Consider the following 24,810-nt stretch of genomic DNA (forward strand, 5'->3'; position numbering starts at 1 on the left):
CCGGCTAATAAACATTAGCCCCGCTAGCAGGCTAATAAACGTTAACCCTGCTAGCAGGCTAATAAACATTAGCTCCGCTAGCCGGCTAATAAACATTAGCCCCACCCCCAGCCCGCTGACGTAATCAGTTCTTGCTTTAAACCAGCAAAGAGTTGGTGCTTGCTCTGGCACCGTTCTGAGGCTCGGGGCTGGAGCTTTGGCGGTGGAAAAGCAAAGAACCATTGCTTTGTCAGGCTCCAAACCAGCACCAGCTCCAGCTCGGTGGAAAAGGGGTAAGATAGAGTCTGGAACCAGAACATGGCTGTGTTAAAATATCACATCACAAGGATTTCTTGAAAGCAATCAGTGTCAATGAACCATTTCCTGACTTTGTATCTCTTTGTAGCTCATTTGATAAAATAATCTTTATTCAGTTACATGTTTCTTATGGAGTTTCAACTTTTACTCAGTACTGATACAGCTGGCTCACTTCACTCTGACTTGGCTCAATGTCATATTTTAGTTACTGTATCTATTTTGAAGTGCTTGCTCAAATGGTGATTTACTTATAACTAGGGCTGTCAAACGATTAATTTTTTTAATCAAGATTAATCACAGAATTTCCATAGTTAATGGCGTTTTGAATGTCATGTTTAAAATCCTGTTATTTTCCATTTGAAGGCAGTTTTAAGCCCATAATGTAAAGCATTTCTTACCAGAGTGTCTTAACTGGGAATCAATCACGGCTCTGCTGCGACTCCCACACTCCAAAATGGTCCTTTGGTGGAGCTGAGGCTCGCTTGGCTGCACCTGGGTGTTTAGCGTGGAGGTGCTAACTCAAACTCCACGTACTCCGGTGGTAGTTAAACTCCGTTTGACACAGGTTGCATTTTACTTTTGACTTGTCAACTGAAGCGTCTGGAGTTTTAAAGTTAAACAAGACGTTCAAAAGTCCAGTAGCTCTCTTACTTTCCATCAGCGCGGTAGGTTTACTGCAGGAGGCCACTTCAAAGCATAGCGCTACAGCTAGAAGAGCCGTCTACGGGGGAGGAGAAGGGACAAAAAGGCTTGCAACATTAAAATGCGATTAAAAGAAATTAATGCGTTATGGATTGCATCAATCTGATCGCGATTAACGTGTTAACGCTGACAGCCCTACTTATAACACACTTACACTGTAAGAAATGTCTGTAGAATTAAAATCAAGACATCAAAAAACTACAACTATAAATATAATAGAGCATTTTTTACTTTACAATAATATTTTGTGAAATACTAAACCCAGCATAACTGTTCATTTTAAAGAAAGAATATGTAAACAAATGACCTATTACTGTAATTTAAACACAGAACAGCTGTAATACAAAAAGCAATATAATGCAGTTAACATGACAACATGATAGTGTTAAAATAACATTACTTGTCAGGTAGATTTTGAGGGAAAGTCTCTGAAATAATCTCTTAAATGAACAGTGTTATAATGATTATACCCATTATGAATCATGTTTGGTATCTTTCAGTGAATTGAATGAGATTCTATGTACAATAAGTAACAACTGGATGTAAATCTTAAATAATAATCCTAAATAATTGGTTAAATAGCATAGTGGTCATGTTATGTGGTGCATGCACATTTTTTAACTTAAATGTGCATGTTGTATTATAAAGATGGTTACAGTTTTGCCATATTTTTTTACAGAATTATTCTGGCAACCACAGCTGCCAGTTTCTTCCTGTAACAGGATTGACTTCCTCAGGCAGGGTTAGTTATTAACTGATGTCAAGGTTAACATACAGGAGAGACTGATGACAGAAATATAGAAGGTTTCTTTACTCAGTACAATAACGATGGATGAGAACACAAGTGTGATGGATGCTTCATTTACCTGATATGAGAATAACTGCTGGGACCATTTAGTTGCTTGATGCATTTATTTTTATTATTTATGTCTATGTGTATATATGTATATATGATTCAACACTTAGATCAAACGAGGGTCAGCTCTGACTATGTTGATGCTTTACAGGTGATATTTTAGACTGGCTTTAAATAGAACTCACAGTAAAATGAGTCTTCATGCTATTGAGTGTTTGTTCACATGAAGGTGTGGCTTTGAAAGATAAGTGACACTATACAAGCACAGCTGTCACTATTGATAGTTTGATTTAGTACTGATCTGTACTAATCTTCTCATCTCACTTACAGAAAGAAAATAAATAAGTATATTTCCCAAAATGCTGAATTATTAATTTAAGGTATTTACTGAATTCTGCAATGAATGAGTGTTTATTATTCAGTGTGTAGAATATAATATGTGCAAATGTTTTATTACAGCCAAATCAAAGGGGAACTCTAACTCTTCTACCAAGATATTAAAGAAGTACTGCACAGTAAAACATGTGTTAAATGATATGACTGTACTGTAATAAAACACATTAATGCTGATGATAATATTCACATTGACACCAAATTTCAAAAATCAACATTTTATAGATTGAAAATGTCTCAACTTGTTCTCTGCTTTTTAATATCAACTCTGAGAAGATGAGGCCATGATGACATAGACAGTACACAGTTTGGGAGTTTTATTTATTTATTTTTAACTTTTTTTTTTTATTTGACCAGCTGATGAGTACAGAGACAGACAGCTGGAGACATGAAGAGCTGCAGGGTGAGATGTGAGGAGGACTTCTGTTGTTTTCTTCTAGTGTTTATCTGCCTCTCATTATTATGATTGTATGTCAGCTCTGCCTTCACTCACACTCACACCAGCAAGGTCACAACAGTGTGACAGCACAGTGTGTGTGTGTGTGTGTGTGTGTGTGTGTGTGTGTGTGTGTGTGTGTGTGTGTGTGTGTGTGTGTGTGTGTGTGTGTGTGGGTGGGTGGGTGGGTGGGGGGTATATAAAAAACAACAGAATCACACAGAGGTCATGATTACATAAAGAGTGAATGTATACTGAGTTATGAAGTAAAACAAGCTGCAATAACAAGTCAGTTATTGCTGTAAATATGGAGGTGAAATGAAGTGTGTGTGTCACTGTTTACACTTCACTCACACATTGCGCAAGGTGAGTTAGCCTGCTGACCTCCAGTGGCAACGCTAAGGCTTTTAACCAATCGGGAAGCACGCAGCTCACCAATGACGGAGCAGCGTGTGCACAAAAGCGCCTTTGTGTTGGTGCAAAGCGAGGATGAAGTTGGCTAAGCTGTGGAGGCAGAAGCAGCCTAACACTGGAGAGTAACATCTGGAAGTGTGGGTGTGAAGTGAGTGCAGAAATGTCATTTTAATCCTGCTTCTAGTTCCCATTACAGTGTGTGAAGGTAGCTGGTGCAACATCTGCCACATCAGCTACAAATTCCTGAGCAGACAGAGTTTCAGTTTACTGTTTGCTAACGCCTTTGTTACTTACTGAAGCCTGACGGTGCTTATTTGTAGAGACTGACATGCACGGCGGCCATATTAACTCCTCTTATGTACAGTTTCTATGTGTTGTAACTCTATGATAATCTGATGGAACACATGAATATAGGAAACACACTTTGTGAGCACTGGAATAATGAAGGTCTTACCTTTGACAAACAACAGTGACCCTCCTCAAGATCAAATAATAAGCATGTGAGTTGACAGTGCTGTAAAATAGCTTCACATTAGGTGAGGTCAGCTGTTATTGATGGATGGGACTGTTCCTATTGTTCATGCTGACTGTAAAGACATTCACTCCAAACATCAACTTTAATATAAGAAGAAAATCCACAGTCTTCATTAGTTCTAATATTCAGCTGAAGCTAATATATGAGGCTTCAGCTGTCTGAGTCAACAGCTATTGCAGTGTAGTGCAGGTTTCCATGGTTCCCACAGGATGAACACTAAGGACTTAGGTGAACCCCTGACCTCTCCTCTAGTGACAACATGAGGTTCATATTAGTGCTTTTAAGTGAAATGTGTGAGCAGCTCATTAGCATGATATCTGAGACAGACATTGTTGTTCCCCTAAGGATACCTTTAGCAAAAAGTACTGTCTACGAGTATACTTATTTTATACTAAAACTGAGGCAGTATACTTGAAGTTTACTTTTTATATACTATATTTTATATACTTAAGAATGGTATAGTGAAGTATACTTGGCTTATACTGAAAAGTCATATAGTATAGAACTAGTACAATGGCACTATATAGAAGAGTGTACTTGTGCTATACTTTAAGTATACTTCAATAAACTTAAATGTGGACTAGAAGTATATACCTAGTACAGTAGTAGTATATAGATGAGTGTACTTGTTGTATACTTGAAAGTGTACTTTTGTAAACTTAAAATGACCTTATAAAGTATACTTAAAATATACTTTTATAAACCTAAAAATGTTCCAAATCCTCCACATTTATTACATTCACTGTTACATCCAAAAATCCCTCTGGGTGTCATGTGACCTGCGTATCCAAAACTTTCACTGGACTCAAAGCGAGCTTGTCCTCTGCTGCCAGATGTGTTGACTGCTGCTTGTTTAACCTTTACAATGTGTTCAGGTCACAGTTGACCCGCTTTGACATTTAACAGCTGTAAAAACACCACAAATGTCTTTTATTCTGAAATTTGGTGACTTTTCCTAAAGTGGCCCAAAATGAACAAAAATTAAAATATTTTAAATGTTATACTTTTGTATAGATGCTACAAATGTTTGTCCATTGAGGCTGTTCTGGGTCAAATGATCTCTGTATCTATTGCCATGTGTTTTAGTGAAATGAATAGTTAATCGTTTTAATAAGATAGTAGTTTTTATGATGTAGCAGTGAAGACTGATGGCTCTAATGGTTCTACAATAAACCCCACACTTCCATAAAGTTCTGATCATTTTACCTTTACATTAAATACATTTCCATCATTATTGCTATGTTATATTTTCATGTCTTAGGTCAAATAGGACATGATATTGTGTGATAGGAGATGTTTTTTCTCCATAAATGAAAAAAATACACTCTCTCTGCTCTCTGAAACATGAATCAAGGTTTAATAATAAATAATAATCATAAAAAGTGTCTATACCAAATGTTGATAAATGTATATAAATGTATGAGAGGATTATTAGACCGGGTCAAAGTTGACCCAGAACATACTGAGGGTTTAGAATATGAACAGTATATAAGGGTTAACAGTTTATGCAGCTCATTTTGGTTCTGTGACAGATGACATCATGAGTACTACAGTATCTTTCAGTATTACCCAGACTTCCCTGGTCAGCAGTATTGATACTGAGTGGATTATCATTGTGAAATAAATACATGATGTAAAAAAAACCCAACAACAATCAGCTGACAGAATAAAACACATAAAGCTGGTTGTAATTTAAAAATGAACTCCAGGTATCAGTTAAACATGTTGCACCTACTTTTAATAGCTATTAACAGTATTGTTTATTGTATTTTTCTGTATCCTTACTCTGAGAGCAGAGAGTGTGACTGTGATTCAGAGCTTTAAGAATCACTTGACTTTTTGCACAGTCAGCTGTTTACTAGATGTTGTTCACTTGTTCTCTAGAGACATTTCTAACATTCTTCACTTCCTAAAGCTCCACTGCACCAGCTACCATTCACTCCAATAACAAGTAGACTGTGAGACTGCAGCTACATGTAGTCCAGCTACCCCCCCCCCCCCCCCCCCCCCCCCCCCCACTCCCCTCACTCTCTCCCTGCTGCAGATTCTTAACCTTGCTGCTGTGGAGTAAATTCCTCCCACTGCAAATTCCCTTTCAATGAGCTGTGCCCCCCCCCCCCCCCTCGTTCCATGTGACCAACAACACCGCCTGCTTTTCCGGCTGACCTCCAAAACTCAGCACAGGGCTGGAAGGACAATGGAGGGGATGCATGACTGCATTCGCACATGCGCTAACGTGGTCTCCTCTGCCCTCGTTTCGCTCCTCGTTTGAGCAGAGGGCGGAGGGGGGAAGAGGGTGGGGTGGGGGGGGGGGGGGGTGACTCGTTCCCTCCTCCTCTGGACAGCAACAGGCAACAGCTGAGCTATCTCACCGAGCTCACTCACACACACTTTCAAAAGTTTTATTTAAAGGGAAACTATTCAGTGTGTATGAGCGGCTCAGCTTTCATCCTGTCATACACCTGTCACACCCTTAGAAAAAAGTAGTATGCTTGAAGTTCATTTTATTAAGTATGCTCGAGTGTAAGTATAAGTATAGCAAGTATACTATGGACCATGTACTTGTAGTGTACTAGAAAGTATACTAATTTAATACCTCTTCGGACTAAATTGGAACATTTTTAAGTTTATAAAAGTATATTTTAAGAGCAGCCTTAGCAAAAACTTACTTACTTTATAAGGTCATTTTAAGTTTAGAAAAGTATATTTTCAAGTATACAACAAGTACACTCATCTATATACTACTAGTGTACTAGGTATATACTGTACTTCTAGTCCACATTTTAGTTTATTGAAGTATACTTAAAGTATAGCACCAGTACACTCTTCTATATAGTGCCATTGTACTAGTTCTATACTATATGATCTTATAACAGGGGTAATACCTCAAAGCTAATGTGTGCAGTGAAAAACATTTTTATTCTGCTAAATGAAATGTAAGCACGAGTCAATGACTTGACCTTATTCTGTACTTGGATCAAGATATACTAAGTATTAGTACTTTGTGGCAGAAAGAAGTAAAAAGTATACTAAAGTACAAGTATAAGCTTTAGTATTAAAGTATAAGTGTAAGTCTTAGTATTAATGTACTTAGTCTCAGACTTTTCTTTAGACTTTTCAGTATAAGCCAAGTATACTTCACTATACCATTCTTAAGTATATAAAATATAGTATATAAAAAGTAAAGTTCAAGTGTACTGCCTCAGTTTTAGTATAAAATAAGTATAATAAGAATAAACTGCTTTTTATTAAGGGTACACTGGTCACACCTCTCCATGCGTATCAGTACACTTAACATAGCATGCCTCTGTGCACATACACATGTACAAACACACATCTCAGTTAACTCCATAGTTTACTTTGCACTACGGCAACACAGTCCCTTCTTTTTCTTTCCATACTGCTTGATTAATTTCCTGTTTCACTCACATTTTAATTCCTCAACTCTAAGAAGATTGGGAATATTTCCAACTCACACTAACGCCAAGTCAAGATGATGAAATATGACCATCCTGTGTGTTGAGATTCAGTATTTTGATGACTTGCAGATTTGTTAGGGAGTTTGCATCAGTACAGTACAGCAGGCCATGCATTATTAGCTCATATTGAGTCCCAATAAATGTGATTAAACCTTGATTCATGTTTCAGAGAGCAGAGAGAGTGTATTTTTTTCATTTATGGAGAAAAAACAGCTCCTATCACACAATATCATGTCCTATTTGACCTAAGACATGAAAATATAACATAGCAATAATGATGTAAATGTATTTAATGTAAAGGTAAAATGATCAGAACTTTATGGAAGTGTGGGGTTTATTATTATCATATCTTAAAGAACTGATAGTACCTTATGTACCTACTAGAAGACTGCGCTCCCAGCATGCAGGTCTACTTGTGGTTCCTAGTATCTCTAAAAGTAGAACAGGAGGTAGAGCCTTCAGCTATCAGGCTCCTCTCCTGTGGAACCATCTTCCAGATTTGGTCCGGGGGGCAGACACCCTCTCTACATTTAAGAGTAGGCTTAAAACTTTCCTTTTTGATAAAGCTTATAGCTAGGGCTCTTTGAGCTCTTAACTTATGCTGCCATAGGCTTAGACTGCCGGGGGACCATGATGCACTGAGCTCCTCTCTCCTCTTCCCTCTCTCTCTCTATCCATCCATCTATAGCGATTAACATTCATGTTCTATTAATGCATTCAATAAGCTAAACTTCTTCCCCGGAGTTGTCTGTGCTTTCTGGTCTCACAGGTAATCTGGGCCTGTGGACGTCCGGATGGCGGATTCCGGTCCCGGACCTTCTAGCTTCATTGTTGATTTTCATTGTGCTTCTCTCCGCTATCCTTCCTTTCTCTCCTCTCAACCCCAACCGGTCGAGGCAGATGGCCGCCCACTCCTGAGTCTGGTTCTGCCTGAGGTTTCTTCCTGTTAAAAAGGAGTTTTTTCTCGCCACTGTTGCTCATGTGGGAATGTTGGGTCTCTTTAAAGTTAAAACCTGAAGAGTTTGGTTTAGAACCTGCTCTATGTGGAAAGAGCCTTGAGATAACTTTGTTGTGATTTGGCGCTATACAAATAAAGATTGATTGATTGATTGATTGATTGTATAACCATTAGAGCAGGTCAACAGGTCAATACAGCCCTGTTCTTTAACTGTTAACTGAGATGTGTGTATGCTGCCCTTGGGTCAAATTCTGCAGAACTCTAATGTAGACTATCACAGTTATGCAGATGACACACAGATATACCTAGCACTGTCCCCAGATGACTACAGTCCAATACAGTCATTGTGTCACTGTTTAGAGCAAGTAACTAATTGGATGAACCAAAATTTCCTTCAATTAAATCAGGACAAAACTGAGGTCATTGTTTTTGGCAATAAAGAGAAGAGGATTGCTGTCAGTAAACATCTCGAGTCACCCTCTCTAAAAACTACGGACCAAGTCCGAAACCTTGGCGTGCTGATAGACTCAGATCTGACTTTCAACAGTCACATCAAATCAATCACCAAAACAGCTTCTGTCAGCTTAAGAACATATCCAGAGTGAAGGGTTTTATGTCTCAAACAGACCAGGAGAAGTTGATTCATGCTTTCATCTCAAGTAGACTCGACTACTGTAACGGTCTTCTGACTGGACTCCCACAAAAAAGCATTAAACAGCTCATTCAGAACGCTGCAGCTCCAGTTTTAACCAGAACAAAGAGATCAGAGCACATTACTCCAGCTCTAAAGTCTTTACACTGGCTCCCAGTCAGTTCTAAAGTCTTTACACTGGCTCCCAGTCAGTTCTAAAGTCTTTACACTGGCTCCCAGTCAGTTCTAAAGTCTTTACACTGGCTCCCAGTCAGCTCTAAAGTCTTTACACTGGCTCCCAGTCAGTTCTAAAGTCTTTACACTGGCTCCCAGTCAGTTCTAAAGTCTTTACACTGGCTCCCAGTCAGCTATAGAATAGATTTTAAAGTTTTTCTACTGGTCTACAAATCACTGAATGGTTTAGGTCCAGAATACATGAATGACATGTTAGTAGAATATAAACCCAGTAGAGCTCTGAGATCTACTGACTCAGGTCAGATAGTTGAGCCCAGAGTTCAAACTAAACATGGTGAAGCAGATTTTACACAACTGGAACAAACTACCAGCAGAACTGAAATCAGCCCCAACTGTGAACACTTTTAAATCCAGGTTAAAAACACTTCTCTTCTACTGTGCTTATGATTGAGCTCTTTTAAAGCACTTTATATTTTAATCTTTCATTTGCACTCTATGTCCTTTTAATGATTTTAAAGCTAATTTATTATTTTATGCTGCAATCTTATATTTAATGCTCTATTCTAGCATTTTATTTATGTCTTTCTATTTTTCTGTGCTTTGTTTTTATTGTGTGTGTGTGTGTGTGTGTGTGTGTGTGTGTGTGTGTGTGTGTGTGTGTGTGTGTGTGTGTGTGTGTGGAGGGGGGGGGGTAATTGTATGTTTTAATGTTTCTCAAATTACATGTTTTTCTGTTTTATGTAAAGCACATTGAGTTGCCATTGTGTATAAAATGCACTATATAAATAAAACTGCCTTGCCTTGCCTTCTTTGAATCTGCTTTTCTAAAATAACATGAATTCTTTTATCTGTTTTCTTCTTTTTTTAAGTCACAGATATCTGCATGCAGACTGATTGATGAGACTGTTTATCAATCAGACATCCTTCATTATAGAAAGTGGAGTTAAGAGCTCAGTGTGTCATGTCCTTGTTCAAAAGGGAAGAGAGGAACCAGAGTCATCTCAGTAAGGGGACGGTGCTTCTTAGACAGTCACATGTCAGTGTTAAATGAGAAGGGCCAAAACAGGAGGAGGTACTGCAGCAAAAAGTCAAATCATCAGGGAGGAGGAATGACTGAGGCTCTGTTCCCAGATGTCACTTTATTATCACATATCTGCCCAAATGTGTATTCTTCATACTAGTTCATAGAAAGTGTGAAGTTAAACATGTCAGAGTGGCTGCAGAGCAAAAACACCGAAGAGTAGAAATATGGACAAGGGTCACACATTCTGTCCTGGACGGTGGTCATGATGTTGCACTTGGTGGTGATGGAGCGGGTGGTGTGTGTGTGTGTGTGTGTGTGTGTGTGTGTGTGTGTGTGTGAGAGAGAGAGAGAGAGACAGACAGACAGACAGACACCACTTGTCAATTGTCCTCTTTCACTCCAAATCATGTTTTTCTTCTCTTTCCTCCAGCTGGATGTTGCAAAGTTTCTCTGATCTGAACCAACAATCTGAGTTTAAGATGAACCTACAACAATCATTAATGACATCACAAACAGTTTGGAGGCAATAACGGCTCACTATACAGTATGTCTGTGATGTGGAAACTTGAATCATCCAGTGCACAAACACTGAGATGATCATGTAACTGAACTTTTTTTTGGAATATAAAACACAAATAAGTCAAATAAGTATTTGATATGCCCTCCAAACATGACTTGCCACTGTAGCAAATGTTTTAACCCTCACATACTGTTAATATTCTGACCAATCACAGTATGTCCTCACATTGTCTCTATAACAAACTTGTGGACTATAATCATTCATAAAGTCCTCATCTGTCACATATACATGATTTATCCTTAATGAAGCTTTAACCCTCCTGTTGTCCTTGAGTCAACGAAGGAAGGGAGGAAGAAGGAAGGAAGGGAGGGAGGGAGGAAGAAGGAAGGAAAGGAGGGAGGGAGGAGGGAAGGAAGGAGGAAGAAGGAAGGACAGGAGGGAGGAAGGAAGGAGGGAAGGAAGGAAAGAAGGACAGAGGAAAGGAGGAAGGGAGGAAGGTAGGACGGAGGAAGAAAAGAAGGAAGGAGGAAAGAAGGAACAGTCAAAACAGACAGGGTCAATTTGACCCAGGAGGACGACAGGAAGGTTAAGAGAGCAGAAAGAGTTGAATCTTTAGTTTTTATAACACTATACTATGGTCCTATGTTACATAAAACATGAGAACTATTTCAACAAATGAAATCAAACGTTATGAATGAATATTCTTGACATTTTGGGTGAATATTCCTTTTTTGTATATTTTGGGTCACATTAGGGGAGGACAAAGTGTTTTTATGTAAGGGTTAATGCACTGTAAACTTTGTCTAACTACCTACATGTTCTACAAATAAATCTATGTGACCACGCCTCACTTTCAAAGAGACCTATTCATTTTCAGACATGCTTGAACCACAGATTCCACGTCTCATGGAAACCCTGAGTGTTTCTGAATGTGAGAAGGAACCAAAGCAGCAGGAAGAGAAACGTTAGTAACTGTGACTCACTGTGCCACTCACAACTTTACTGTCGACTGCCTAACCGCTACTACCATTAACTATAAAAACTGTGTGAATGGTGTGAATTTAAATGCTAGATAGAAATGTCTGTATTGTGGCTGAAAATGATCAAAACTAATCATAAGCTAAATAAAATAAACAAAATCCCAGCTGAAAGAGTGTTGAAGGTGGAGGATCGAGGTGTGTGTGTGGGTGAGGGGGGTTGCGGGGGGGGGGGGGGGGGGGGGGGTGTTGGTGTGTAATATGTCACTCTGCCTGTGTGTGGACTTGGCAGCGTGTGATGGAAACATAGCTTTGTATTGGACATGATAATAAAGGCTGAAGCCTAACTGTCCCTGTTGTTTCCATGGAGCCCTAAAATAGAGCCCAGATACTGAGCGAGCTGGAAGTCAGCAGGAAGAACAATGAGAGAACAGACAGTGCTGTGGAGGAAATGTAGAATAAATCACATATTTACAGGTTTATCACTAAATGTGCAAATGACTGATAAAATGATAATATGTGTAAATCGTTCTCCTGGGAAACCTTTTTCTCTCTAAAAAAGCCTCAATGTTTTATTCAATGAGACAGCAGTGACATTATGATCTCACAAACAGGGAACACATAAATGGACTCCATTTCCCATGACCCCTTGCAACCTCCCTTCATATGCTCGCCCTGTTAGGTAGAAACGTACGCACTGAGATGCGCCCTCTTTCTAACCGTAGACAGCAAATAAATGGATTCTAATGGCAGCGGCAGTGTGTGTGTGTGTGTGTGTGTGTGACGGCTGTGACCCAGGCTAGGCTCAGGCCCATTAGATGATGCAGATACAAATCTCTTTCCACATGTGACACATTACGCTCCACACACACATTAACTACTTTTCTAACTCACTTTGGTATCAGGATGAACCCTCCTCAAAACCCCACCACCAACCTCCCCCCACCCCTCCCCCAAAGTTCACAGAGAGCACAGTCTATACCAGCATCATGAGGGAGTGGTAGAGTAATACAGGTACAGAGGATGCATGCAAATTAAAAACAGTGACATTATAAATAAGGGTTGGTTCAGTTTGTGATAAAAAGAAAGTCATTCACTTTCATATTTACTAAAATCAAACTTTATTTGCACCTATTGCACCTTCTTCTTTCTTTTTTAACATACAAATACTAAAAAAAATCACCAAACAAGTCAATTTGAATTAAAAACAGTTGCAACATCCGTGGAAGAGGATACACTTATTAAAATATATGTTTTAATATTATATTCAATTTCTGCTAAATGCCACCAAATTCCACACACTGCACCTTTAAGTAAAAGATCTGAGTACTTTCTCCACTACTGTCTGATACTATGATAAATCCTATACAGCAGGGTGTCACATACAGCCCAATTTAATCTCAAGTGGGCTGGACCTGTAAAACCATCCTATAATAACATCCAAATACTATATAATATACATATTATAACTTTACTATAATAAACTATCTATTTAGATGAGTAGTCTGAGATGTCTTATGGAAAAGGAGCAAGGAGCCCCCTGGTGGTGGAAAGGTTACAGCGCATGCCATGTAATTGCAGCGTCAGTGGTTCAAATCCAACCAGGACCCAATGCTGCAGGTCATTCCTCTCTCTCTCTCAATTTCAACTCTATTAAGTCTGTTTTTACAGTGTATTGTGCACAGAAGCTGCTGATTGATGTTTAATATATGAATGATTTAAATATGACCACATGTATCCATGGTCAGGGTGGAAAATAACTGCCTGAAGCAGCAGAAACATTAGAATTACTTTTCTGAAATTTTCATTCTTTGCATAGTGATACAGTGGGCCAGAATGGACATCTTGGCGAGTTAATTCTTGCCCACGGGCCGTATGTTTGACGCCACTGCTAGACAGTCATATTTTTTGCTTGTGGTGTGAAATAAAACACATAGACAGAAATATGTAGTCCTTTTAACACATAGCAGCCAGAGTTCAGGACACCTGGCTTTTAAATATTTCTTGTGTCCTCTCAGCATGCATTTTGAATATTTCATAAGTAGATAATTCTATATTTTATTGATCTATTTTTGTGTAAATTAAAAACATTGTGTAAAGCTGCATCTTACTACCATAGCAATATCCACCTGACCTGCAGTAATGTAGTGTATTATTACTGTAGCTTTTTAACTTCATTGAACAGTATATAGTCAGCAAACAGTATTATAGTAATGGATATATCTTTAATCTATATTCTTATTTTAATCTACTTATTTTTGTATATAAATATATATAGTTAAATTTATATATTTTAGTCTTAATTGTCTTTTACTGAACTCATGATTCTTATATTTTTGGCTCATGTCAAGTAGCTGCTGTAACATTCATTCCTCTTTAGGATTATAAAGCGATCTATGTACAGTGGAGTAAGCACGCCCTCTAGTGGTAGAAAACAACAACCTGTGACGATAAGGAGCTGCGGTGGGAAATTAGTTCAACTTTCACCTGAGAAATTCCATTCAAAGTTTTAACATCCAACTACAAATTAACCACAACTACACCTTACTTTTGTTTTTACATTTTCTAGTTCCATCATTCAGATGTATTTCCTCCTCTGCTCCACACAATCACAATCATTGCTTTCTATTCCTGTATGGTATGAGTCACTGAACAGTCTTTACTGCTTCTGATGTAACATGTAGTTTGATAATGTATGTAAAGTGTTGATTGCTTTAGAAAGTATGTACTGTTACCTGTTACCATAGACTTAATTCACTTGGATGCATTATAGATCTAAGTTTGACTCTGAGTTTCACACATTGGTTGACTGGAACACACTAGTTATCTCACTAAATTGATTTTTAGAGAACATGCCAAAACATGCAAAACCTACTGATAACTGTACTGAGTCACTACAGATTCTGGTTTAAGTGTTCTACAGTTTCAAGTCCTTTCCATTAGCAAACAAGGCTACATTATCTAGATCATTCCTACTGTGATCTATTTCATTTAAAAAACAACTCAGTTTCAAAAGAAAGAGTGACAGATGTTTTCCAGGGAATTATTACTTTTATTAGAATTTCCACATTTTCTAATGACAGTAAATGATAAAACCAGACAGTTGTTTCTACAGAGGAATATTCTCTGTCTGACTCTTGGTAAGCCAAGAGAGACAGCTCCATCTTCTCCTTGCTCCTTTTTTAAATATACATGAGTAGTAGCAGCAGCCCTGTGCTCTGTGCAGAGCAGCAGCAGCTGGGGGCATAAATATAGAAAACTGCTGTGTGTGCTGTGGAAGTTGGGGGGTTCAGGTGTTTTCAGCTGGAGACTGCGGCTCAATGTTGGATGTGAAGGAGTGCGGGGGGGGGGGTTTACTCTGTGAGACCCAGCTTCTTCTTGAGGGACTCGGGCATCTCGGGGGGAGGGGGGCGGGGCAGGCGGAAGTAGACCTTGACTGAGTCATAGATGAACCACTGCAGGGCAGTCAGAGTACCAATCATGATGATACGGGCAACCAGACCCTTCCACACACCTGAGAATGACACACACACACACACAAGAAGAGACTTACCAACATTGTTCTCACCTGGTGCTGCACACAACTAGCAGCATGAATAATGATGAAGTACATCAGGTGGCTATTCCTGTTAATAGTAGCACTTAACAGTTGTTTATTTCAGGATAACATAAAAACAGCTTCTTTCAATGAGCTGATCTTGGATCATCTGCAATGTCCGTCCTCCAGGCTGGCAGCACTGGGAGCTCTCTGTCTTTAGAGGACAGAGTTGCCAGTGTTGCAGGTGAGCCGGAGGACAGGTGGACTGTTCTCACACGCCAATGACTCAAGCACCTCCAACTGTACAGCCATGAAGCTGCTGAGGAGCTGAGCTCAGAGCACAGCTCCTCCAGAGGTGGATCTAAGGAACGTGTTGATCAGACCTTCATACACTGTTTACACTGTTATCACTGTGGATACAAACCTTTGGGTCCCAGTTTCTTGAGGACACCGACAGCAGTGCTGCCCTTCTCCTTGTTCAGCACAGACACCACAGAGTCAGCAGGGTGGGACACGATGGCACAGAACACACCAGCTGCACAGAGAGAAAAACACAAGAGACAACTGCAGTCAGCTGGAGTCACCTCACTGAAAACACATCAAAAGAAATCCAACTGATATTACTGTTATATGGAACGACATGCAGTGAGAAAATAATAATGTTGGTCATTGATAGTTTTGGGAGGAGGGATGACTTATTGAAGAAAGGCTGACTGAGCAGGTGAGAGTAAATCATTACAGTTAGGATAAGCAAATGTAAGTGCTTATCAAACAGTGTCATGATGCTTCTGATGCTTCTATATGACCTACATAACCAAAGCAGACCATCAGCCAGAACATTGGCCATGTCTATACAGTCACTGGAAACAGCTGCTGCCAGGTCACAGTCCCTGCTGGAGGAGCCTGTTACTAGGATGTTTGATAACATTAAAAATAAAGTTTGACTTGTTGTCTTCCTGACTCAGACAGAAAGATTAACCATGGTTATGTGTGCAGTATGTAGTCAGAACTAAAAGGAGACAGAGAAATAAAAGATGCTGTGGTTGTTTGACAGCAGGTGTGTTTTATGTAGAGGCAGGACTACATGGGCTTTATGTGGGACTTTCAGCTGCTCAGCAGTACTACTGGTCCAAACAGGAAGTTTAGTGGCACAATGTGCAGGCTGACTGTCACTGATTTGTCAAACAGACACTGCAGCTGCTCCACTCATAAAAAACACACAAGTGCTGTGGTGTTGATATTAGTATGAGTGAGAGTGAGAAGTGTTGGAGAGAACACAGCCAGTGACAGAGACACTTCTCATCTCCTTTTCCTCCTATGCGTTTCTCTTTCATTTACTTCATCCAGCTCATACAGTGATACAGTAAACAGGAGGACATGTTTCTTTGTTTATGCACCTGAGATTTAAAACAGTCAGGTTTTTGTTTTGTTTTTAATCTGCAATAGGTCTAATAATTATAACCTAGCACTCAGGAGCACTGGAAACAGAAAAAGCTCCAGTATGATTTTAGGATGAGGGACTTCAAAGTTTATCTCCTGAGATTAGTTCCTCTGAACATTTTGGTCCTAACAGGGCTTCTGTTTCCATTTCTGTCTGTCAGTTGACTGAACAGACCTCAGGGTCTGCACTACTCTACATTCTACTGCTGCTGACATGAGCTGATGTTACTCACCAATGTAACCAGCCACGAAGGTGACCACCAGCTGCTCTCCTTTGCTGCACTCGCTGCGGGGTTTAGGAACAGCGTACTTGTAGAGCAGCTCAACAGTGCGCTCAAAGCAGGCAAACTTCATCATGGTGTAGGGAATCTGTCTCATCCACAGAGGAACCACACCCTTATAGAAACTACAGAGGGCAGGACACAACACATCAATCAATCAATCTTTATTTGTATAGCGCCAAATCACAACAAAGTTATCTCAAGGCACTTTACACATAGAGCAGGTTCTAAACCAAACTCTTCAGGTTTTAACTTTAAAGAGACCCAACATTCCCACATGAGCAACAGTGGCGAGAAAAAACTCCCTTTTAACAGGAAGAAACCTCAGAACCAGACTCAGAAGTGGGCGGACATCTGCCTCGACCGGTTGGGGTTGAGAGGAGAGAAAGGAAGGATAGAGGAGAGAGGCACAATGAAAATCAACAATGGAGCCAGATGGTCCGGGACACATCACAGTGACATCATCAATTAACTCTCATACAGAAGAACACATACAGGTTAAAACATGCATGTCTATTTTATCAGCCTGCTTTGCTTTTCAGCATCAACACCTATGTAACTAAAAGTGTTGATACATTGTTATCACTACATTTCACTGTGTTCAGTCTCTAACCCTTCCTGCTCTACAGATAGCATTAACACAGCAGAGCTATGATTACATACTTCTACTGTAGCTGTGTGTAATATGTAGTGTAAACCAGCCAGGCCTTAAAATAATGACTATTTTGGGAATTTTACACTGACCTCTTTTTAAAAACACTATAACCTTTTTAAAGAATATATTTCAAGAACTTTTAAAAACATTTCTGTTTTTCCCCCCAAACACTTAAACAACCTTGTGGAAACATAGAAAGGAAAGTGTATTTTAAAAATGCATTAGTTCTGCAATATTTTTTCTTCCCGCTCACTGAGTACATGGGTATCCATAGGGACACATACCAAAAATCACACATTGGTCATGTCTATTTTTTCCATTGTAAAGCAGCTACAGGGAATGTGTGTGCAGCTTTACTGTATATTTGATGCAACATTATCACTTAACATTCCACTCACATATTATAATCCACAATACCTTGTATTGGGCCAGTATGTTGTGTGTAACAGTTTACAGCAGGTTGGAAATGTATCTTATTTTTGTGGTTGACAAATCTACGTGTAGCCGTGAACGTGAGTGAAATCCTCTCTGTATTAACCGTTTCTACATCTAACACTGTTTTTAATCCAGTCTGCTGAATGCTATGATAGTATGTGACAGCTGGAAGATGAGATGACCATATCAACACAAGTTTTATAATGTGCAGTGAGCTCACAATCACAGCATAATAAGTCATGTATCAGTAGTAACTCTATGAAGCAGCATGTCCGTCCTCCAGGCTGGCAGCACTGGGAGCTCTCCATCTTTAGAGGACAGAGTTGCCAGTGTTGCAGGTGAGCCGGAGGACAGGTGGACTGTTCTCACACGCCAATGACTCAAGCACCTCCAACTGTACAGCCATGAAGCTGCTGAGGAGCTGAGCTCAGAGCACAGCTCCTCCAGAGGTGGATCTAAGGAACGTGTTGTAATATATCATCTACATGAGCTGCTTTTTAAAATAACTTTGTGACACCGACTGATCGTTGTTTACAAGACAGCACACTTACGCCCAGAGCCCCTCCTCTGCGAACATCTTGGGGGCACACTCCCTGAGGGTGTTGGCGTAGCCTGGCTGGGTTTGGATACGAACTTTACAAGCCTCCATGGGAGCCAGAGCTATGTCAGCAAAGAACTCTGCGCTGGCTGAAGCTGCCAGGTACAGTGATGTCCTCCACAGGTAGGTGTTCTCCTGTTGGGTCACAAGTCAACAAGTGGTCAGACAGATCCTTTTCCCTGCGTCACTCAGCAGCAGTTAAAGGAGCAGTCTGATGAATGTTCCAGACAATAACCTGCATACAGCCAGTCACACTGTGATACCAAAGCTAACATTTGGTTGATTGGGTGGTGGCCCTGATCCCTGAATTAGCCAACTTAACACTGAGTCTACATCACAACCACGTACACTACATAAAGCACATTTGCACCTACTAAATGAGTCATACCATCTATAAATGGTTAAAACCAGCACACATTCCTACTTGTGAGAACAGATGTGTGTGAACAGCTGTGTGTGTGTGTGAGCTCACCTCTCCCAGCATATCACTGTAGAAGATCTTGAACACTTCGTAGAAGCCAAACTTGCACAGTCCCTGCATGGAGTATCCGATGAAGGTGGGAGCCCAGCCCTTTGCCAGACCTCTGACTCCATCTTCCCTCAATGTCACTGAGAAGCCGTTGCCAATGCTCTTATATTTATCTGGGCTCACCTGAGGAACACAAACACTACAATAAGAAGTTATCTATACACTTGAGAAGTGAGTCATGAGTGTAGGAGTCCAAGTGCTTTGTGGAAACTGTTTTTATCTTTACAAACATAACTAAAACTATACCTGCATTGAATGCACTTGTTTTCTATTCTCATTTGTAAGTATCGTGTTAGTTACTGTAGATGAAATATCCAACTTTATGAGTTTAGAACAACATGTTCAGTTGAAAACAAACAGAACAGCAGCACTCAGTGTTGTGACCTCATACTGTGCTTACACATTGTGCAACAACAGTGAATATTTACTTGCTATCAACTAAATACACTAAACTCATTTAGGAACTTTAAAGTGGACATATTGTGCACAGTTACAGATGTAGAGTTTAATCCTGGGCTCTACTGGCCCTTTATAAAAGATTCTACCTTCAGCCTCTGTCTGAAACAGGCAGTTTTCTGATTGGCCAGCTGTGGGAAGCTGCCCTTTGGCAGACATCTGCCAAACTACACAAACTTATTTATAAAGTTCTTGTTCTTTACAGCTGCAACAAAGGCTACAGAACAGACAGCTGTTTATGGGACACGCAATGAGCAAAACGTGTTCAGAGAAGGTTGACACTCTGGAACTATGTTAAACTAAAGTCCTGAAATCAGTGCATTAAATGTTTGTGTTGAATGTCAGCTTGTCTGTTTCATAAAGTTCAAGAAATGGCTGTACACAATGCCTGTGATTATCCACTGATGGAGAGGGATCACACAAGTGTTTCATGTTTACAATTTCCTAAAAATAAATGTAATTGTTTGTTTTCTCTGCTGAACAGACCAACATACATTATATGAGGCTGAGCTGTGAAGTTTGTGTACTGGAACAGCTCTCGTATGTACAGGAAATAAAAACATAATATGTCCCCTTTAAATAGCTAGGTTACTAATATTAAAGTTGAACTAAAGATAAAATTCAACAGTGAACACTTTATGCAGCACGGTGCTGTGTAATAAAGCTTTTCTATACATTTATAATCTGCCATCCTATACACCACCCAGCAACTACTTCCTACTGTTTTACAGTCATTAGTGGTTTAGGAAAAAAAATGAGACTACTTATAATATATAAAAAGAATAAAAACCAGGAACAGCTACATAAAGTGCTGAGCGTGTTTGTCTCTGCTGGCATGGATCTGGAGTTGAGCTGCTGGCTATTCGTTGCATGACTTTCAGTTTCCATACAAACCTGCAGGCGGCACTTGACAAGGTCGAGGGGTACCACTGCTGTGTGTGTGAGGCCGCAGCTCAGGATACCCCCAAAACCACACAGGGCATAGTACTTTGATGAGCCAAAGTCACAGCTGACATCATCTGTGGTAGAAGGGAGGGGACACAACATGCGTGCAACATGCAGGGTCACATGCAGCACAGGACACAAATCAATACCAAACCAGAGTCACATAATGGAAGACAAATGCCAGTTTGTGTCACTAATGTGGACACTTTGATTCAGTTGCTGAACTCCAGTATGTGACTCTGCCACCAACATGCCACCATTTATTAGGATCACACACCAACGCTTCATCATCATTGTACATAAGTGATTTAAAATGAGCTTTGAGGGACCAGGGTGATGTTTGCAAGTTTTACCATTCAGTACTATAGAGCTGATTTACTGCTGTTCCTTTAATCATCCTATCAGCAGCCTACCATACATGCAGCAACTGGCTTTAACTCATCTCATTCAACTATGACAGTTAACTTAAAACCATCTGAAACTTAATACAGACAGTTCATCTTCCATCATGTAGTTACATTAACACCAGTGGTCATTTGAATGGTAGAAATCACTGAGTTTATTTTATTGGTTAAAAAATGCAAAACCCAGCATGGTCCAACAAATGTGTGATTAAAAACTTCAGCATCAGCTAACATGATTAACAATAAATACATTTCTTCTTTTTATTCATTACACATACTTTCTTTTATCATTTTATACATAATACTTGTCTTATCAAATGTACTTTTGACTTTCTACTTGACATTCTTACCTGGCAGTAGAAGGTTAATCAGTCAGTGTGTTAATGAACAATCAATGGCTGCCTGATGATTACATTCATGTGTTCATATGTCAGTTCATATTCCTACAGTCCTGATAGACAGACATGTCTGCTGGTATCAAATACCACGGGAGGCATTCAGGACATAGTTTCCCTCAGGTCTGACTCTCCTGACCTTCACCTACATGAGTCCTCTATTGTGGACTGAGTAGGGGACGGGGGGTTGGCGAGGCGGGTGTGAACCATTGAAACATTAGGAACACTGGTGCAGAATCATGCAGCCATGTTATGATCACTCCAACACATTTGAATCATGGGAATTAATACACGGCGACGGAATAATAAAAAAAAAAAACTTCATAACTGTCATAATTGCTCTCATGCAGATTTGGTGCATATTCATAAAAAAAAAACAAAAAAACACACGGTCGTGGATGGGAGGGGTGCGTGACATTAACAAAGTGGCACCGAGCCACAGAGACAGACCTGCATTCTGCATTTGACCAAGTCGAGGGGAACGACAGCTGTGTGTGTGGTGCCACAGCTCAGAATCCCACCAAAGCCACACAGGATGAGATACTTCTGAGAGCCGAACTCACAACTGTCTCCCTCTGAAGAAACACAGGTGACATTTTTATGAAGAGGACATCTCCCAGCTTAGAAAAAAGGCTCTCTTCTTAATCACTGGATGTCAAAAGAATAGCAACAATTATTCATATTTTATCTGCGCCTTCAGTCCAGCCAGTCACAAGTTGTAAAGGGGAGATAGTGAACTCATAGGTTCAGTTTATCTTATACAACACACAATGGTGTACCTTACCTACCAGCAAACTGTTTAGTCTGAAAACAAAGCCATTTAAAGCCCTACTTCACCAGCCTGATCTTACCAAGCTTGATTCACTCTGAAATTACAGGCAATGAAAGAGCTAGTTGAGCTGCCAGGCTACACTTATTAATTCAAGGGACAAATCATAGAAGAGTGGAAGTGAAATAATGGACACTTTAAGATCCTCCCTCTGCACCCAAAATACAACCATCATGTCTCAAAGAAATGGCTTCCTGTGTCAGTGGAGGTGAAGACGCTGACATTGCATACCAGTCAAGCCTTGAGGACCTAAAGGGCACAGTTTGACATTTTTAAAATCACATAACACTTGGCAGCACAACTGTCATATTATGTTGAAGTAATTGAGGGTACTATTTTACAACCTGACATAAATACTCCAAAGGTGGGACAATTTGTTCTTGCCCACCTGGACAGCTCAAACTCAGAGGTCTCACTTCTAGAATGGCTTGGAATTATGTCCATCCTTCTTAAATCCACTATTTGACAGCATGTGCTAGACACAGCATTAACACTTTGCTGCAGTGCGAAGTCAAGATCCCACTTTGTCCTTCCTTGTCCTCCACAAGCGCTGCTGCAGGGGCCTAGCAGCCAACTGCCTCAACACTGATACACAATATTTCACATAACTATAAAAACATTTAATGATACCAAACAGTCCGCACACACAGGCGACTGAACCTAATAACTTGATCTATGTTGAATGACGCAGAAAAAATTGCCACAATCGGGCAAATCTGCTCAGCTAAGCTAACGCGGCTACTGCTAGCTGTGTAGCCCGGCTGAGGGTTACCGTCTGCGGTGGCGGCTGCTGCCAGTCTGCGGGGGCTCTGTCCGTGGAGCTTCTGCTGGGGTTCTTCCACTTTCTGGAGCGAGAAGAGGGGAGCGCTGAACGGGTTGCCCCGGGCCAACTGCGTCAAAGAAGTCGGGTACATGGTGGCGTCCTGCCTGCTGCCGGAGCTGCGCTGCAAAAGAGCAACACGTTAGCTGTGCTGCTGTTATACCCGAGCTAACTGATGATACCTGAGCTCATACGCTGGGTCACGTGCTGGTTAGCTTCTTCTGACGTATCAACATGTTCTGAATGACCATGAAACACAGACTGAGCTATTCAACTAACACATCATGCTAAGCTACACACATAGTCACCAAACGCCTATGCATTACTTAACAGTCACCATTTGTAAAATAAACGGGCCTCCAGAATTGCCACAGCATTCTCCCTGCTCTCATTTACTTTACTAGCTGAGGCTACCTAGCTTATGCTAAGCTAATTTGACCGCTGCCGGATGGAAGGTTCCTCCTTACAGAACACAAAGAAGACACCTTTTTCAAAACGGCTGCTAGAAGCCGCTATTCATTAGGAATTCATCCTTTACACTTAAAGTTCATAGTAATTATGTGATTCTAACAAGTGTAACTGAATAATGTCACTCACTCTCTCAGTATCTTAAGATGGCGGCTCCGTGTAGATGCAACCGGCGGCTCGGAGAGGCCGAATGACCTCGCGGTAAATCCATTTGTCCTTTCGTTACGTCATCGGGGAAAATGGGCGGGTTCATCTGCTTCTTTGCCCCGTAAGAAAACGCAGCGAAGTTGTCAATCGACACCTCTGGTCCAATGAAATGGTCTATCATAAATTAAGGCGGTGCTTTATAGGAACCACAGCCTGAATTCTGCTTCTCATTCTCTTTGCACATGCATTGTTTCTCCTCTGTCAGAGGACTAGAATAGAATAGCATAGAGAGAAGCAATGTTTTCTCTATGTGATTAATACTGTAGGACAGTCGGACTATGAATGAAAAGTGTTGTCAATATGAAATAGCCTTTACTATTATCATTATGTGTGTGTGTGAGTTTGACTCCTTATGACAAACGTGAGAGGAACCCTAAGTAGATTACCTGTTGACAGCTGCTTCTATTCCTGTTCTTTGTAATACGGCTAAAAGCCCCCCCTCAAGAGATGATCACACAGTGATGTCACTGCATACCTGAGGAAGCACCTTGAGGTTGGTGCATTTGGTATGTGAAGAATGAGCCATTTGAAGCAGGCAGTGTTGCTGGCATTAAATCATTTTTAATATTTTTCCATCCTTCTTTATGCATGGTGTGCAGTTCTGTCTGTTATGTTACTGCAGTCAGGTGCTGGGACAGTAAAAGCAGAAATGACTGTGTGATTGTGATCATTTAGACAAAAAATAAAGTCATTGTTCCTTGTCCTTCATAAATAAATAATTTTAAATGAAAAGCTCTCTGCAAGGACAATCATTCAGAAAGCTACACACTGTCTCACAGAGTTATTAGACAAGTGTACAGAGAATTTATGTTTCAGGTTATTATGTAACAACCATTGCTATTGTCCTTTAAATGTAGTCTGACTTTGCAAGTATGATTTTGCAGATTATACAGATTCATTATGGGTAAAAGTTCAAGCTGGAATAAAAACCTTCCTGAGTCAGTTTACAAAGAGCTGATGAATGTATGTCTGCTATCATTATGTAACACATCAACGACACACTGCTCAGCCTGCTGTAGTCTGAACCACAGTCTGTCAACCTACCAGCCACCCAGATCACTTCTCTGTTATCACTGATAACACAGCAGCTTGCTTTGGTTTGAGAGTTACCTGTTTTGGAAAAAAATCTGCACATCACTAACTTCACACAGTTTGCTGCTTTTCTCTCAACCATGTCGAAACTGTCTAACATTTCATAGACTCGAAAATAACAACCTGATTAACTGATACTGAAAATAATACAGATGTCATAATTCTAACATTTCACATCCTATAGAGGTTAAGACAAACAAAGACTTGTATCCTGTAAATATCTCACTCATCTTCAATCATTAACTCTTAAAACTTCAAGTCAAACCAACTTAAACATTCTAGTTAGAACATTCAGAAACAT

At 40.1% G+C, this 24,810-nt stretch overlaps 1 protein-coding gene and 2 non-coding genes across 5 annotated transcripts; all 3 read right to left on the reverse strand.

Annotated features, from left to right (window-relative positions):
• Positions 1–14,448: 14,448 nt before the first annotated feature.
• slc25a3a (solute carrier family 25 member 3a) lies at positions 14,449–23,443 on the reverse strand. Of its 3 annotated transcripts, none has more exons than XM_053314112.1 (8): positions 23,340–23,443; positions 22,695–22,866; positions 20,244–20,368; positions 18,837–19,016; positions 18,318–18,499; positions 16,629–16,801; positions 15,380–15,490; positions 14,449–14,931 (listed from the first exon to the last, which is right to left on the reverse strand). In XM_053314112.1, the coding sequence occupies exons 2-8, from the start codon at positions 22,834–22,836 to the stop codon at positions 14,771–14,773; spliced, it is 1,074 nt and encodes a 357-aa protein (XP_053170087.1). In that variant the 5' UTR covers positions 22,837–22,866; positions 23,340–23,443; the 3' UTR covers positions 14,449–14,770. The 3 variants fall into 3 exon arrangements, with proteins under 3 accessions (XP_053170087.1, XP_053170085.1, XP_053170086.1); XM_053314110.1 differs by having other exon boundaries at positions 22,695–22,861; positions 23,340–23,416; XM_053314111.1 differs by lacking the exon at positions 20,244–20,368 and adding an exon at positions 21,544–21,668 and having other exon boundaries at positions 22,695–22,861; positions 23,340–23,416.
• On the reverse strand, positions 15,129–15,330 carry LOC128353554 (small nucleolar RNA SNORA53). The gene has a single exon (XR_008320894.1). It is a non-coding gene; the product is annotated as a small nucleolar RNA SNORA53 (small nucleolar RNA).
• On the reverse strand, positions 18,034–18,235 carry LOC128353551 (small nucleolar RNA SNORA53). The gene has a single exon (XR_008320891.1). It is a non-coding gene; the product is annotated as a small nucleolar RNA SNORA53 (small nucleolar RNA).
• Positions 23,444–24,810: the final 1,367 nt, after the last annotated feature.

This window comes from Scomber japonicus, chromosome 23 (genome assembly GCF_027409825.1).
Source record: "Scomber japonicus isolate fScoJap1 chromosome 23, fScoJap1.pri, whole genome shotgun sequence".
In the NCBI taxonomy this organism is placed as follows: Eukaryota; Metazoa; Chordata; class Actinopteri; order Scombriformes; family Scombridae; genus Scomber; species Scomber japonicus.